Source organism: Entelurus aequoreus, linkage group LG07 (genome assembly GCF_033978785.1).
Source record: "Entelurus aequoreus isolate RoL-2023_Sb linkage group LG07, RoL_Eaeq_v1.1, whole genome shotgun sequence".
NCBI lineage: Eukaryota > Metazoa > Chordata > Actinopteri > Syngnathiformes > Syngnathidae > Entelurus > Entelurus aequoreus.
Genome location: NC_084737.1, coordinates 81,368,212 through 81,385,691, shown reverse-complemented (window position 1 = coordinate 81,385,691; position 17,480 = coordinate 81,368,212). Strand labels below are relative to the sequence as shown.

Sequence of the window (17,480 nt, the reverse complement as noted above, 5' to 3'; positions counted from 1 at the left end):
AGGTTTCCTTAGACAAGAGATAGATTCGGTAAAAAAACCTCATGCTTTTAACCTTCTGTGGACTCGTAGGAGATGCCCAGAAGATCACACAACAGCGAGGGCTTCCAATACAAGGTTTTATGGAGGGAGGAGGGTGGCAAGAGTGTTCATTGGAACCACGGCCACGCCAAGTCTCCGCCCTTCTTGGTGAACAACACAGGAACATACGTGCCATTTGAGATTAAAGTCCAAGCCGTCAACTCACTGGGTGAAGGACCTACAACGGAGGCTGGGATCGGATATTCTGGAGAGGATGGTACTACACAAATAACTCCATACCAAGTTCAGCATATTTGCCTTAGTCGGTCAGTTTGGGTCCAAATGAGATGAATTCCTTGTCTTAGTTCCTGAGGAAGCTCCCAGTGGAGTCTCAGTCACAGTGATGAACAGGACCGTTGCTGTTAAGTGGAATGAAGCCCAGAACGTCAGAGGCCTTCTTCTGGGATACAAGGTACTAGAGGCTGTTAAAACCAGGGACTGTTTTTAATCCGAGTTTGTGCTGACTCCTGACAACAACAACAAATGCCATCTGTAATCCCATGTACCTATGTCAATATGAGAGTCTCAGACACACTATTTGAAGTCTAATCCTTGTCCTTCGTGTCAGATCTATATCAAGAGGCTTGATCCACAAGGGGGTCGGGGCCGAAGGTCACCCGGGGAAAGGAACCACTGGCAGGAAGACCGGGAGCGAGAAGGAAGATGGGATCAAGCCAAGAAGGATGATAAGGTGGTGGTGGTCCTGGGCAATAAGAACTCAGAGGAAGTGAAAGGGCTGCAGCTTTACTCTCAGTACAAGGTTTCCGTCGCGGTCTTTAACAGCAAAGGAGAGAGCCCTCTTTCTGCGGCAGTCCACTTCAGCACCCCAGAAGGAGGTAAGCCTCAGATAAAGGGCTATTTCTTAAATGTTTGTACAGAGGTTTGATATTTCATCACCTCATTGTCATGGTGCAGCTCCCGGACCTCCAGCGTCGCTAACATTTGAGAGCCCATCAGAAAACTCTATGATTCTCTACTGGACCCCCCCAGTGGAAACCAACGGAATTCTGCTGGGATATGTGGTGCAGTACCAACAAGGTATGTCCGATGTGTGCCTAATCCTTCTAGAATTGGACCAAACGATTCCAGAGTTGAGATTCTGTAAAATTCTTGAAAGTTCACCGAGTGATTGTGCCGTGTTTTCTGCATGCGCAGAGGTGAAGAGCAGAGATAGTCCACTCCAGATGGAGGAGATCGGTGATCCCAATGTGACCCACCTTGTGTTGGACGCTCTGAGCCCTCAGAGCTATTACAACTTCAAGGTGATTGCTCGCACCGCCGCAGGGACCGGACAGCCCATCACAAAGAGGAACGCCACCCTCTTTGACGGAGGTAAAATAACAACTTCTAACGGTCATGATATTTGTTGGTGAGGTGGCCTTCCAAGCAGTTTCAGGACAATTGTATTCACAGTTTTACAAGCTCTATCCCAACTCTGTCAAGATCAAGTCATCCTATGGACCAGGTTCTTCCTGCCAGATTATGTTCATGCTCTCCCTCCATGCAGTTCCCCCGTCAAACATCACCATCACGCCAAGTAACATGGCGTTCAACTTAAGCTGGGTACCTGGAGAGCGAGAGAGGAACCACGGCTTCCACATCAGCTTTCTTAGGAAGAGTGGTACGTGAAAAAAAAAAGAGGAAGACCGCGATGGAGGAAAACATGATCTCGCTCTGTTTTTCAGCTGGTGGTCAGTGGGAGGAGTCAGAAATGGTGAACTCCACGCAGGCGTTCTACTCTCTGACGGGCCTTCAGCCAGGAACTGAGTACCACCTTGTGGTCAAGCATGGGAACTACACACAGTGGGCGTCATCAGCATGGACCTTAGGACCTGGTACTTTATAAGCAGCACGCTATAAACACATTTCCACACCAGCATGCTAACATAGCTAGCATGGACCTTAGGACCTGGTACTTTATAAGCAGCACGCTATAAACACATTTCCACACCAGCATGCTAACATAGCTAGCATGGACCTTAGGACCTGGTACTTTATAAGCAGCACGCTATAAACATATTTCCACACCAGCATGCTAACATAGCTAGCATGGACCTTAGGACCTGGTACTTTATAAGCAGCATGCTATAAACACATTTCCACACCAGCATGCTAACATAGCTAGCATGGACCTTAGGACATACTTGCCAACCTTGAGACCTCCAATATCGGGAGGTGGGGGAGGTGGGGTGGGGTGTCTTGGCCGGGCTGGGGGGCGTGGTTGGACGGGGGGCGTGGTTGGGGGCGTGGTTAACAGGAGAGTATTTTACAGCTTGAATTCACCAAGTATTTCAATATATATATATATATATATATATATATATATATATATATATATATATATATATACTTGACTTTCAGTGAATTCTAGCTATATATATATATTTATTTTATTATATATATATATAAATATAAATAAAAGAAATACTTGAATTTTAGTGTTCATTTATTTACACTTATACACACAACACATTGTTGTACTTGAAAGTGCAATGCTTTGCAGCCAGAAGCACAGCCTTTGAAGGAATATAGCTGTGGGCAGCATCTGTGAAATGTATTTTGCAGGAAAGGAGTAAGTTAAGGGTTGAATTGTCCATCCTCTTTCTATTCTCTGTCACTATTTTTCGAGCCATGCTGAACACCCTCTGATGATGCTGAACACCCTCTGATGATGCATTGCTGTGTGGCATAAAAGTGCTTTCATCAAATGCACGAGTGTGGGGAATCATCCATCTCTCCCTAGCATGGCCCAAAACCGGTCAATCCTTGCTTCCTAGGGAAGATGTTCCCTGGCAAGCAATTGGTAGTCCAGTACTTGTACCCGGAGGCTGGTCAGGTCCAATCGCAGCTGCGGCAGACTACTTCCTAGCTCCATAACTGCAAATGAAAATGAGCAAATTAAGCACAAGTGAGCTTGGGATATAATTGCTTTCTCTAGTCTTATCCTCTATAACGGGTCGGGAACCTTTTTGGCTGAGAGAGCCATGAAAGCCAAATATTTTCAAATGTATTTTGGTGAGAGCCATATAATATTCTTTAACTCTGAATACAACTAAGTGCGTGCATTTTTAAGTAAGAACAACATTTTTAGAGTACAATAAGTCTCTTTTTCTTTTTAATAACATTGTTATTCTGAAGGTAACCAATAATCAATTAAATACTTCTTACCATTAATGCTGCATGGTTTCCTTTCTCCAGTCAATTTTTCTGTCACTAGGAATAAACAAAGCACAACATGACTTATTAGTGGTCTGTCTCCTAGCACAGTGGTTCTCAACCTCTTTGCACTCATGTACCCCCTTTAATTCAAGTACCTCCTTTAATTCAAGTACCCCCTTTAATTCAAGTACCCCCTAATCAGAGCAAAGCATTTTTGGTGGAAAAATAGAGATACAGAAGTCAAATACAGCACTATGTCATCAGTTTCTCATTTATTAAATTGTATAACAGTGCAAAATATTGCTCATTTGTTGTGGTCTTTCTTGAACTATTTGGAAAAAAAGATATAAAAATAACTAAAAATTTGTTGAAATATAAACAAGTGATTCAATTCTAAATAAAGATTTCCTACACATCGACGTAATCATCAACTTAAAGTGGCCTCTTTGGGGATTGTAGTAGAGATCCATCTGGATTGTAGTAGAGATCCATCTGGATTGTAGTAGAGATCCATCTGGATTGTAGTAGAGATCCATCTGGATTGTAGTAGAGATCCATCTGGATTGTAGTAGAGATCCATCTGGATTGTAGTAGAGATCCATCTGGATTGTAGTAGAGATCCATCTGGATTGTAGTAGAGATCCATCTGGATTGTAGTAGAGATCCATCTGGATTGTAGTAGAGATCCATCTGGATTCATCAACTTCATTCTAAACATTTCTTCACAAAAAAAGAAATGTTTAACATCAATATTTATGGAACATGTCCACAACAAATCTACACTGAATATTGCATTGTAACGAATGGAATAGCCTGCTTGATTGGATGTTCAGTTTATGAACTTACATTCATATTTTGTTGAAGTATTATTCAATAAATATATTTATAAAGGATTTTTGAATTGTTGCTATTTTTAGAATATTTAAAAAAAAATCTCACGTACCCCTTGGCATACCTTCAAGTACCCCCAGGGGTACACGCACCCCCATTTGAGCACCACTGTCCTAGCATACTGTAATATATTTACATTTACACATAAGCGACTTTACATTGACCTTAGCACTGTGTTCAGTGACTCAAAGAGCTTCTCTGCTGTGCCAATGTTGCACACCGGCATGTGCATAAACTTCGTCACCACCTCCTCAGTTTTCCGATCGCAAACCCTGGCCAATATCACAAACTCCTTAAAAAAAACATATATCCATCCATCCATCCATCTTCTTCCGCTTATCCGAGGTCGGGTCGCGGGGGCAGCAGCTTAAGCAGGGAAGCCCAGACTTCCCTCTCCCCAGCCACTTCGTCCAGCTTCTCCCGGGGGATCCCGGGGCGTTCCCAGGCCAGCCGGGAGACATAGTCTTCCCAACGTGTCCTGGGTCTTCCCCGTGGCCTCCTACCGGTTGGACGTGCCCTAAACACCTCCCTAGGGAGGCGTTCGGGTGGCATCCTGACCAGATGCCCGAACCACCTCATCTGGCTCCTCTCCATGTGGAGGAGCAGCGGCTTTACTTTGAGCTCCTCCCGGATGGCAGAGCTTCTCACCCTATCTCTAAGGGAGAGACCCGCCACCCGGCGGAGGAAACTCATTTGGGCCGCTTGTACCCGTGATCTTGTCCTTTCGATCATAACCCAAAGCTCATGACCATAGGTGAGGATGGGAACGTAGATCGACCGGTAAATTGAGAGCTTTGCCTTCCGGCTCAGCTCCTTCTTCACCACAACGGATCGATACAGCGTCCGCATTACTGAAGACGCCGCACCGATCCGCCTGTCGATCTCACCATCCACTCTTCCCTCACTCGTGAACAAGACTCCGAGGTACTTGAACTCCTCCACTTGGGGCAGGGTCTCCTCCGCAACCTGGAGATGGCACTCCACCCTTTTCCGGGCGAGAACCATGGATTCGGACTTGGAGGTGCTGATTCCCATCCCAGTCGCTTCACACTCGGCTGCGAACCGATCCAGCGAGAGCTGAAGATCCTGGCCAGATGAAGCCATCAGGACCACATCATCTGCAAAAAGCAGAGACCTAATCCTGCAGCCACCAAACCAGATCCCCTCAACGCCTTGACTGCGCCTAGAAATTCTGTCCATAAAAGTTCAGAACAGAATGGGTGACAAAGGGCAGCCTTGGCGGAGTCCAACCCTCACTGGAAACGTGTCCGACTTACTGCCGGCAATGCGGACCAAACTCTGACACTGATCATACAGGGAGCGGACCGCCACAATCAGACAGTCCGATACCCCATACTCTCTGAGCACTCCCCACAGGACTTCCCGAGGGACACGGTCCAATGCCTTCTCCAAGTCCACAAAACACATGTAGACTGGTTGGGCAAACTCCCATGCACCCTCAAGGACCCTGCCGAGAGTATAGAGCTGGTCCACAGTTCCACGACCAGGACGAAAACCACACTGTTCCTCCTGAATCCGAGGTTCCACTATAAAAAAAAAAAATATATATATATATATATAAATATATTTAGCAAGCAATCTTCACAGCAGCCACAACATGACTTTACAAGAGGAGTGTAAATACAAAAGACATACTTTATCCTCCATACCTCCATACTTTATCCTCCATACCTCCATACCTCCATACCTCCATACTTTATCCTCCATACCTCCATACTTTATCCTCCATACCTCCATACTTTATCCTCCATACCTCCATACCTCCATACTTTATCCTCCATACCTCCATACTTTATCCTCCATACCTCCATACTTTATCCTCCATACCTCCATACTTTATCCTCCATACCTCCATACTTTATCCTCCATACCTCCATACTTTATCCTCCATACCTCCATACCTCCATACTTTATCCTCCATACCTCCATACTTTATCCTCCATACCTCCATACCTCCATACTTTATCCTCCATACCTCCATACCTCCATACTTTATCCTCCATACCTCCATACTTTATCCTTCATACCTCCATACCTCCATACTTTATCCTCCATACCTCCATACTTTATCCTCCATACCTCCATACTTTATCCTCCATACCTCCATACCTCCATACTTTATCCTCCATACCTCCATACTTTATCCTCCATACCTCCATACCTCCATACTTTATCCTCCATACCTCCATACCTCCATACTTTATCCTCCATACCTCCATACCTCCATACTTTATCCTCCATACCTCCATACCTCCATACTTTATCCTCCATACTTTATCCTCCATACCTCCATACCTCCATACCTCCATACTTTATCCTCCATACCTCCATACTTTATCCTCCATACCTCCATACCTCCATACTTTATCCTCCATACCTCCATACCTCCATACTTCCATACTTTATCCTCCGTCTTTCTGCTTGTGCTTTCATCACACATCAGACCAAAGAGTTGGTTTTGGCAAAGTTCCATCACTTCCTTGTCCAATTCCGGGGCGATGGCACCTATCAAAGACACACTAATGAAAACACAGTTGTTCTACTAACTGTACTGTACTTGCTGCTTACTAAAAAAAAAAACTTACCTTTCACTATTTGAGTCGCCTTTGTTCTGCCATTTGAGTACTGGCAAGCGATCTCTGAATCCGGGAACATATCCTTCACGGATTTGTTGTAAACATCCGCAAATGAGAATGGGATGTTGCTTGCAGCTATCAGCATAGTCATCTTTGTCTCGGCATATATTACACCATCGGGTCTCCATTTTGCGAGGTGGCCCATAATACTGGACTGTGACCGGTGCTGCCATCGGGTCTCCATTTTGCGAGGTGGCCCATAATACTGGACTGTGACCGGTGCTGCCATCGGGTCTCCATTTTGCGAGGTGGCCCATAATACTGGACTGTGACCGGTGCTGCCATCGGGTCTCCATTTTGCGAGGTGGCCCATAATACTGGACTGTGACCGGTGCTGCGCTGCCGCCGCCTTGTGCTTCGCTCTCCGTTCATGATGAGTATATCATTTGGGCCACCGTGTTCAATTGAGAAGTCTGTTCTACAAAATGTACAGGCAACATACCCCTTCCCCTTCCAACTGTCCTGGATGAATTGAAATTCTTGTTTCCATTCGCTTTGGAACTTGCAAGCGTATTTCTTCATCTTGCTCGGCGTCGCCATGTCTGTATTCCTCCTCCTTCTGCTGCGTCTACTAATACTTAATGTGCACTCCCAAAAGCCCTAGATGTTATGACGCAGGCGAGTTTAGATTGTGGGAAAGCGGACGTGAGAACGGCTGTCCCCACTCACACTCAGGTCCGCATTGAGCTGGAGGGGGCGTGGCCTCCAGCTCCAGCTGAATACCGGGAGTTTGTCGGGAGAAGGGAGGTTGTCGGGAGAGGCGCTGAATATCGGGATTCTCCCGCTAAAAACGGGAGGGTTGGCAAGTATGCCTTAGGACCTGGTACTTTATAAGCAGCACGCTATAAACACATTTCCACACCAGCATGCTAACATAGCTAGCATGGACCTTAGGACCTGGTACTTTATAAGGAGCACGCTATAAACACATTTCCACACCAGCATGCTAACATAGCTAGCATGGACCTTAGGACCTGGTACTTTATAAGCAGCACGCTATAAACACATTTCCACACCAGCATGCTAACATAGCTAGCATGTACCTTAGGACCTGGTACTTTATAAGCAGCACGCTATAAACACATTTCCACACCAGCATGCTAACATAGCTAGCATGGACCTTAGGACCTGGTACTTTATAAGCAGCACGCTATAAACACATTTCCACACCAGCATGCTAACATAGCTAGCATGGACCTTAGGACCTGGTACTTTATAAGCAGCACGCTATAAACACATTTCCACACGAGCATGCTAACATAGCTAGCATGGACCTTAGGACCTGGTACTTTATAAGCAGCACGCTATAAACACATTTCCACACCAGCATGCTAACATAGCTAGCATGGACCTTAGAACCTGGTACTTTATAAGGAGCACGCTATAAACACATTTCCACACCAGCATGCTAACATAGCTAGCATGGACCTTAGGACCTGGTACTTTATAAGCAGCACGCTATAAACACATTTCCACACCAGCATGCTAACATAGCTAGCATGGACCTTAGGACCTGGTACTTTATAAGCAGCACGCTATAAACACATTTCCACACCAGCATGCTAACATAGCTAGCATGGACCTTAGGACCTGGTACTTTATAAGCAGCACGCTATAAACACATTTCCACACCAGCATGCTAACATAGCTAGCATGGACCTTAGGACCTGGTACTTTATAAGCAGCACGCTATAAACACATTTCCACACCAGCATGCTAACATAGCTAGCATGGACCTTAGGACCTGGTACTTTATAAGCAGCACGCTATAAACACATTTCCACACCAGCATGCTAACATAGCTAGCATGGACCTTAGGACCTGGTACTTTATAAGCAGCACGCTATAAACACATTTCCACACCAGCATGCTAACATAGCTAGCAACTACACAACTGTCTTTGTGTTTGCATGATAAAGGGTTAGCAACACCGTGATTTGTTTTTTTGTTTTTTTCACAAGGCTGAATTTTTCTTTTTGATTAGCACAACAAATTCTCCTCATGCACATCATTGTTTGTTGTCTCTCATGAAGTCTGCCATGATTAGGTTTGTTGCGGGGAAAAAGGAACGTTGTGATGCGTCTATGAAATGAATGCTTTAAATGAGCAAAATACGTAAAAATGACAAGTTATTATTAATGTTACTACATTACTTATATACTTACAGTATGATGAAAATATTTAAATATTACATGTTATTATGAATGTTACTACATGACATATATACTTACATCATGTATATATGACATGTTATTATGAATGTTACTAGATGACATATACACTTACATCATGTATATATTACATGTTATTATGAATGTTACTACATGACATATATACTTACATCATGTATATATTACATGTTATTATGAATGTTACTACATGACATATATACTTACATCATGTATATATTACATGTTATTATGAATGTTACTACATGACATATATACTTACATCATGTATATATTACATGTTATTATGAATGTTACTACATGACATATATACTTACATCATGTATGTATTACATGTTATTATGAATGTTACTACATGACATATATACTTACATCATGTATATATTACATGTTATTATGAATGTTACTACATGACATATATACTTACATCATGTATATATTACATGTTATTATGAATGTTACTACATGACAAATATACTTACATCATGTATATATTACATGTTATTATGAATGTTACTACATGACATATATACTTACATCATGTATATATTACATGTTATTATGAATGTTTCTACATGACATATATACTTACATCATGTATATATGACATGTTATTATGAATGTTACTACATGACATATATACTTACATCATGTATATATTACATGTTATTATGAATGTTACTACATGACATATATACTTACATCATGTATATATTACATGTTATTATGAATGTTACTAGATGACATATACACTTACATCATGTATATATGACATGTTATTATGAATGTTTCTACATGACATATACACTTACATCATGTATATATTACATGTTATTATGAATGTTACTACATGACATATATACTTACATCATGTATATATTACATGTTATTATGAATGTTACTAGATGACATATACACTTACATCATGTATATATGACATGTTATTATGAATGTTTCTACATGACATATACACTTACATCATGTATATATTACATGTTATTATGAATGTTACTACATGACATATATACTTACATTGTGTATATAAATATACATGTTTTTAGAGCGCTTTAAAGGCAGAATAGATTGTCTCCTATTGATTATGTTGTTAGCTGACCTTTGCTAGCATTTATTTGCGATTTAGAATGCATTAAAAAAAAAGAAAAACATATGTAATTTGTCTTGTGAACGGCAGGCAAAATCCCCCCTCAAAAAAGAGCAGTACCCCTTCAGGTGTTTAGCAAAGATGTTTAAGTGACATTTTAGCACCCTTTGCTTGGGCCCTGCAGACCTGACAGGTGAGAAGCGAAATCGCCATTTCACGAAAATCAATCAATCAATCAATCAATCAAACTCCGCAAATGATGCACGGCCTCGTTACTTTGTCCAAGGCTCGCAACTTCCCCGCACGTTCTGGCCAATAAGCCTCATTTTTGTTTGTTTCTGATGTAGATGAAGCAGGAACGGAAACAAAATATAAACTATTCTTCAATTGTCAGAGCTTCCTGTCTGCCGCTAAGCCTTTTGGGTAATGTAGTCTACAAACATTTAGCAACACGTCCTCACTTACTAGTTGACATGTTGACTGTATTTATCCAAAGTTGGACAATTAAGAACATTTCTTTTGCAAAGCTGACCTCGCAAACAGGCAGCATATACAGTACATGTTAGAGATGTTGAAGTGTGATGATAATCTCTCATCGTACTTCATTTACTGAGAAAAATTATCGCTACAGATCAATCTCAACAGTTCAAAAATGCTCTTAACGTGCGGGGGTAAATGTGTTGGACCTTTCCAAGCGTAAAAACTACACGGAGAAGGTCTGCGGCCTTTGGTGGTGTTTCTTTCTACACGTATAATTGTGTATCATACACAATTATACACAATTATACAACACACAATTATACAAGTATAATTGTGTGTTGTATAATTGTGTATCATACACAATTATGCAACACACAATTATACAACACACAATTATACAACACACAATTATACAAGTATAATTGTGTGTTGTATAATTGTGTATCATACACAATTATACAACACACAATTATACAACACACGATTATACAAGTGTAATTGTGTATAATACAAATTATACAACACACAATTATACTTGTATAATTGTGTGTTGTATAATTGTGTATAATACACAATTATACAACACACAATTATACTTTTATAATTGTGTGAACGCTCAAGCACACACCAACAAATTCATCTATTGATTGTCATTGTTCAGCCGCAAAACTTTGCCAATACTTGATCAAAACTGTTTAAGTATCAAAACACTCGGGAATGGTAAGTTCCCCAAAACATGTTTTTTAAAAATCCAAGATTACCCAGAATTCCCGGTTTTCCAGGATAATTTTCCCATTGAAAATAAATGAGCCATTTTTTAAAACTTGCACAATTCCCACATTTCTTAGCCGATTTGAACCATTCTACCAAACTACCATCCACACACTCCACTCACCTTGGACAATCAAACTACCATCCACACACTCCACTCACCTTGGACAATCAAACTACCATCCACACACTCCACTCACCTTGGACAACCAAACTACCATCCACACACTCCACCCACCTTGGACAATCAAACTACCATCCACACACTCCACTCACCTTGGACAATCAAACTACCATCCACACACTCCACTCACCTTGGACAATCAAACTACCATCCACATACTCCACTCACCTTGAACAATCAAACTACCATCCACATACTCCACTCACCTTGAACAACCAAACTACCATCCACACACTCCACTCACCTTGGACAATCAAACTACCATCCACACACTCCACTCACCTTGAACAACCAAACTACCATCCACACACTCCACTCACCTTGGACAATCAAACTACCATCCACATACTCCACTCACCTTGAACAATCAAACTACCATCCACACACTCCACTCACCTTGGACAATCAAACTACTATTTTCCAAGATCCAAAAAATTCCAGAAATTCACCAAATTCCTGGTTTTCCAAAGTCCTATTTTCAGCTTATCCTTGAAAGTTTTCCCAGGCCACACTTTTCTAACAATTCCAACCATTCTTCCTTCAAAACTGTCTTGTGATTTGGGACAACAAATGCTTCTATTTTTTCCCCGCACAAATTCCTGCTTTTCCAGGAATTCTAAAATTCCACTCCTCAATTCCAACCGTTACTACATTTGTCAAGCGATTGGAAACATTCCAACACCAAACCATTCATTCCTACCATCTAGGCTAGGCTAACCCTAACCCAAACCATTCCTACCATCTAGGCTAGGCTAACCCTAACCCAAACCATTCCTACCATCTAGGCTAGGCTAACCCTAACCCAAACCATTCATACCATCTAGGCTAGGGCAATTGTGCTACTATCAATATTTTCAAATATTTCAGTTTTCCCCCAAATTCCGGGATATTCCCATCCAAATAAATGGACATATTCAAAGTTCTGTAACGCCCACAATTCTCAAAATGGAAAACTTTTTTAAAAAACCTGCAGCAAATTCCAGCACTTCAGGCCGCGACATTCAGCAAAAATAAATGTTGTCCTTTCAATTGATTGATTGAAACTTTTCTTAGTAGCTTGCACGGTGAAGTACAAATTCCCTACAATTGGTAACACCCCAATAAGTTTCTTAGTAGCTTGCACGGTGAAGTACAAATTCCCTACAATTGGTAACACCCCAATAAGTTTCTTAGTAGCTTGCACGGTGAAGTACAAATTCCCTACAATTGGTAACACCCCAATAAGTTTCTTAGTAGCTTGCACGGTGAAGTACTAATTCCCTACAATTGGTAACACCCCAATAAGTTTCTTAGTAGCTTGCACGGTGAAGTACAAATTCCCTACAATTGGTAACACCCCAATAAGTTTCTTAGTAGCTTGCACGGTGAAGTACTAATTCCCTACAATTGGTAACACCCCAATAAGTTTCTTAGTAGCTTGCACGGTGAAGTACTAATTCCCTACAATTGGTAACACCCCAATAAGTTTCTTAGTAGCTTGCACGGTGAAGTACAAATTCCCTACAATTGGTAACACCCCAATAAGTTTCTTAGTAGCTTGCACGGTGAAGTACAAATTCCCTACAATTGGTAACACCCCAATAAGTTTCTTAGTAGCTTGCACGGTGAAGTACAAATTCCCTACAATTGGTAACACCCCAATAAGTTTCTTAGTAGCTTGCACGGTGAAGTACAAATTCCCTACAATTGGTAACACCCCAATAAGTTTCTTAGTAGCTTGCACGGTGAAGTACAAATTCCCTACAATTGGTAACACCCCAATAAGTTTCTTAGTAGCTTGCACGGTGAAGTACAAATTCCCTACAATTGGTAACACCCCAATAAGTTTCTTAGTAGCTTGCACGGTGAAGTACAAATTCCCTACAATTGGTAACTACCCAATAAGTTTTTCAACTTGTTTAAGTCGGGTCCACGTTCATCCATTCATGGAATTAGCGCACCTTTTGTTTTAGCTCCTCTTGGCATTCCCACCATCACAATAATCAGTAGGTAGCGCACCCTGGTGGTGAGCACATGAACTAGCAATAATGTTGTCACCAGGGCCGTCGGAGGTGAGCGGCGGCTTTGCCACCCAGGGCTGGCTCATCGGACTCATCAGCGCCATCGTGCTGCTCATCGTCATACTGCTCATCCTCTGCCTCATCAAGCGCAGAAAGGGTGGAAAGTACGCAGGTAAGCGTGGCAAAAAGTGACATTTTTCTCTCTCCTGCGGGCTCCAACCTAACAAGTTGTGTTTGGCTCCCCCAGTGAAGGACAAGGAAGACAAAGAGGTGGACTCGGAAGCTCGGCCAATGAAGGACGAAACCTTCGGAGAGTACAGGCGAGTGACCACTCCTTCTACGTTTAACGCCTCTGTGCTGAAATTCACTTTTTACTTTCCCCTTGAACGCATCGCTTGCAGATCGTTGGAGAGGTGAGGAACTTGAACGCCTCGCATGCTAGTTGTTGTGATGCTGCGTTCAAACACTCACTTTCATATCATACAATTCAAGTTGTTGTGATGCTGCGTTCAAACACTCACTTTCATATCATACAATTCAAGTTGTGATGCTGCGTTCAAACACTCACTTTCATATCATACAATTCAAGTTGTTGTGATGCTGCGTTCAAACACTCACTTTCATATCATACAATTCAAGTTGTTGTGATGCTGCGTTCAAACACTCACTTTCATATCATACAATTCAAGTTGTTGTGATGCTGCGTTCAAACACTCACTTTCATATCATACAATTCAAGTTGTTGTGATGCTGCGTTCAAACACTCACTTTCATATCATACAATTCAAGTTGTTGTGATGCTGCGTTCAAACACTCACTTTCATATCATACAATTCAAGTTGTTGTGATGCTGCGTTCAAACACTCACTTTCATATCATACAATTCAAGTTGTGATGCTGCGTTCAAACACTCACTTTCATATCATACAATTCAAGTTGTTGTGATGCTGCGTTCAAACACTCACTTTCATATCATACAATTCAAGTTGTTGTGATGCTGCGTTCAAACACTCACTTTCATATCATACAATTCAAGTTGTTGTGATGCTGCGTTCAAACACTCACTTTCATATCATACAATTCAAGTTGTGATGCTGCGTTCAAACACTCACTTTCATATCATACAATTCAAGTTGTTGTGATGCTGCGTTCAAACACTCACTTTCATATCATACAATTCAAGTTGTTGTGATGCTGCGTTCAAACACTCACTTTCATATCATACAATTCAAGTTGTTGTGATGCTGCGTTCAAACACTCACTTTCATATCATACAATTCAAGTTGTTGTGATGCTGCGTTCAAACACTCACTTTCATATCATACAATTCAAGTTGTTGTGATGCTGCGTTCAAACACTCACTTTCATATCATACAATTCAAGTTGTTGTGATGCTGCGTTCAAACACTCACTTTCATATCATACAATTCAAGTTGTTGTGATGCTGCGTTCAAACACTCACTTTCATATCATACAATTCAAGTTGTTGTGATGCTGCGTTCAAACACTCACTTTCATATCATACAATTCAAGTTGTGATGCTGCGTTCAAACACTCACTTTCATATCATACAATTCAAGTTGTTGTGATGCTGCGTTCAAACACTCACTTTCATATCATACAATTCAAGTTGTTGTGATGCTGCGTTCAAACACTCACTTTCATATCATACAATTCAAGTTGTTGTGATGCTGCGTTCAAACACTCACTTTCATATCATACAATTCAAGTGACACAAACAATGTTTTCTATGAAAAGTCCATTATAAGTCATTTAAAATTTGAACCCCAAATATTTCTAGTCCAACACCAGGAGGGTGTGCCTGAGCAATCGTAGTGAGAAAGACAACTGTTTGACTACAAAGCAGCAATCCTACTGTCAATATATGTTTGACTACAAAGCAGCAATCCTACTGTCAATATATGTTTGACTACAAAGCAGCAATCCTACTGTCAATATATGTTTGACTACAAAGCAGCAATCCTACTGTCAATATATGTTTGACTACAAAGCAGCAATCCTACTGTCAATATATGTTTGAATACAAAGCAGCAATCCTACTGTCAATATATGTTTGACTACAAAGCAGCAATCCTACTGTCAATATATGTTTGACTACAAAGCAGCAATCCTACTGTCAATATATGTTTGAATACAAAGCAGCAATCCTACTGTCAATATATGTTTGAATACAAAGCAGCAATCCTACTGTCAATATATGTTTGACTACAAAGCAGCAATCCTACTGTCAATATATGTTTGAATACAAAGCAGCAATCCTACTGTCAATATATGTTTGACTACAAAGCAGCAATCCTACTGTCAATATATGTTTGAATACAAAGCAGCAATCCTACTGTCAATATATGTTTGACTACAAAGCAGCAATCCTACTGTCAATATATGTTTGACTACAAAGCAGCAATCCTACTGTCAATATATGTTTGAATACAAAGCAGCAATCCTACTGTCAATATATGTTTGAATACAAAGCAGCAATCCTACTGTCAATATATGTTTGACTACAAAGCAGCAATCCTACTGTCAATATATGTTTGAATACAAAGCAGCAATCCTACTGTCAATATATGTTTGACTACAAAGCAGCAATCCTACTGTCAATATATGTTTGAATACAAAGCAGCAATCCTACTGTCAATATATGTTTGACTACAAAGCAGCAATCCTACTGTTAATATATGTTTGAATACAAAGCAGCAATCCTACTGTCAATATATGTTTGACTACAAAGCAGCAATCCTACTGTCAATATATGTTTGACTACAAAGCAGCAATCCTACTGTCAATATATGTTTGAATACAAAGCAGCAATCCTACTGTCAATATATGTTTGAATACAAAGCAGCAATCCTACTGTCAATATATGTTTGACTACAAAGCAGCAATCCTACTGTCAATATATGTTTGAATACAAAGCAGCAATCCTACTGTCAATATATGTTTGAATACAAAGCAGCAATCCTACTGTCAATATATGTTTGACTACAAAGCAGCAATCCTACTGTCAATATATGTTTGACTACAAAGCAGCAATCCTACTGTCAATATATGTTTGACTACAAAGCAGCAATCCTACTGTCAAAGCCAACGACAGTCGTTGAAGTGTAATTTCCCCTCATTAGCATTAACGTTGGCACTGAAAGTGCCATTTTAGGCCCCTTCTACACTAAGGTTATCCATGGTAAATCCCACCTCACCTTATCCTTGTCCACACACACACAATGGTTGTTTAAGACCCCCGCCCCAGTGTGCTGTGGGGCCCTATGGTAGTCAATCACACCTGAGCAATCATCCATTAATCCCATCTTTAATGGACAAGTGGAAGTAAACAATGTGATGAATAGATGGATGACATCAATCAAACTAGGGATGTAGATATCTGCTCAGGACACTCCTCACTCTTTTACCTTCACCTTCATTGTCCATTCCTTTTTGCTGACTTGATATACTCTGGACCTAGACGTTGAGTCCGGGACATACATGGCGGACAAGAACTGATACAGTCTGCTTTGCCAGTCCAAATACATTCGGCATTTTCCGTAGTCTTCCCTTGTCGGCCAGGTAATACAAAGCACACGCTACCTTTTTTTATCACATCCACGGGAGCCCGCATTCTCGTTGTCTCTCCTTGGACAAATGGACAAAGTTTTTCAGTAAGTAGAATCCCAGCTGACCTGGACACTCGAAAGTTCTCTTGCCGTCTGAGAAGTGTTGTATCCTAAATAGCTGCAATGGCTTTCTCTTAAGGTATTCATGTGTGATTTCCACATGAATACCTTAAGAAGAAGGAGAAACACGGCATGTCGGGATGAAACCGCTTGTTATGAAACTGTCTGTGGCACGTTCCTTCTGACGCCACTTCCTGTGTGGGCGCGGCCTTTTTTGGCGTCACTTCCTCTCCGAACTCAGTTTGTAAACGATCGATGAGTCCATACAAAGCTAAGAGCC

The 17,480-nt window shown here is 41.2% G+C and overlaps 1 protein-coding gene across 4 annotated transcripts in view; it reads left to right on the top strand.

The window, feature by feature from the left end:
- Positions 1-17,480, top strand: part of LOC133654318 (neural cell adhesion molecule L1.1-like) — a 124,174-nt gene that overhangs the window by 103,636 nt on the left and 3,058 nt on the right. For 3 of the 4 annotated variants that reach the window (XM_062054620.1, XM_062054618.1, XM_062054621.1), the window contains 10 exons: positions 70-295; positions 384-490; positions 647-914; positions 994-1,116; positions 1,234-1,410; positions 1,586-1,699; positions 1,764-1,913; positions 13,552-13,683; positions 13,759-13,831; positions 13,913-13,924. In XM_062054620.1, coding sequence (XP_061910604.1) covers positions 70-295; positions 384-490; positions 647-914; positions 994-1,116; positions 1,234-1,410; positions 1,586-1,699; positions 1,764-1,913; positions 13,552-13,683; positions 13,759-13,831; positions 13,913-13,924 — 1,382 coding nt within the window. The remainder of the gene's footprint in view (positions 1-69; positions 296-383; positions 491-646; positions 915-993; positions 1,117-1,233; positions 1,411-1,585; positions 1,700-1,763; positions 1,914-13,551; positions 13,684-13,758; positions 13,832-13,912; positions 13,925-17,480) is intronic. The other variant, XM_062054619.1, reaches the window with a different exon arrangement.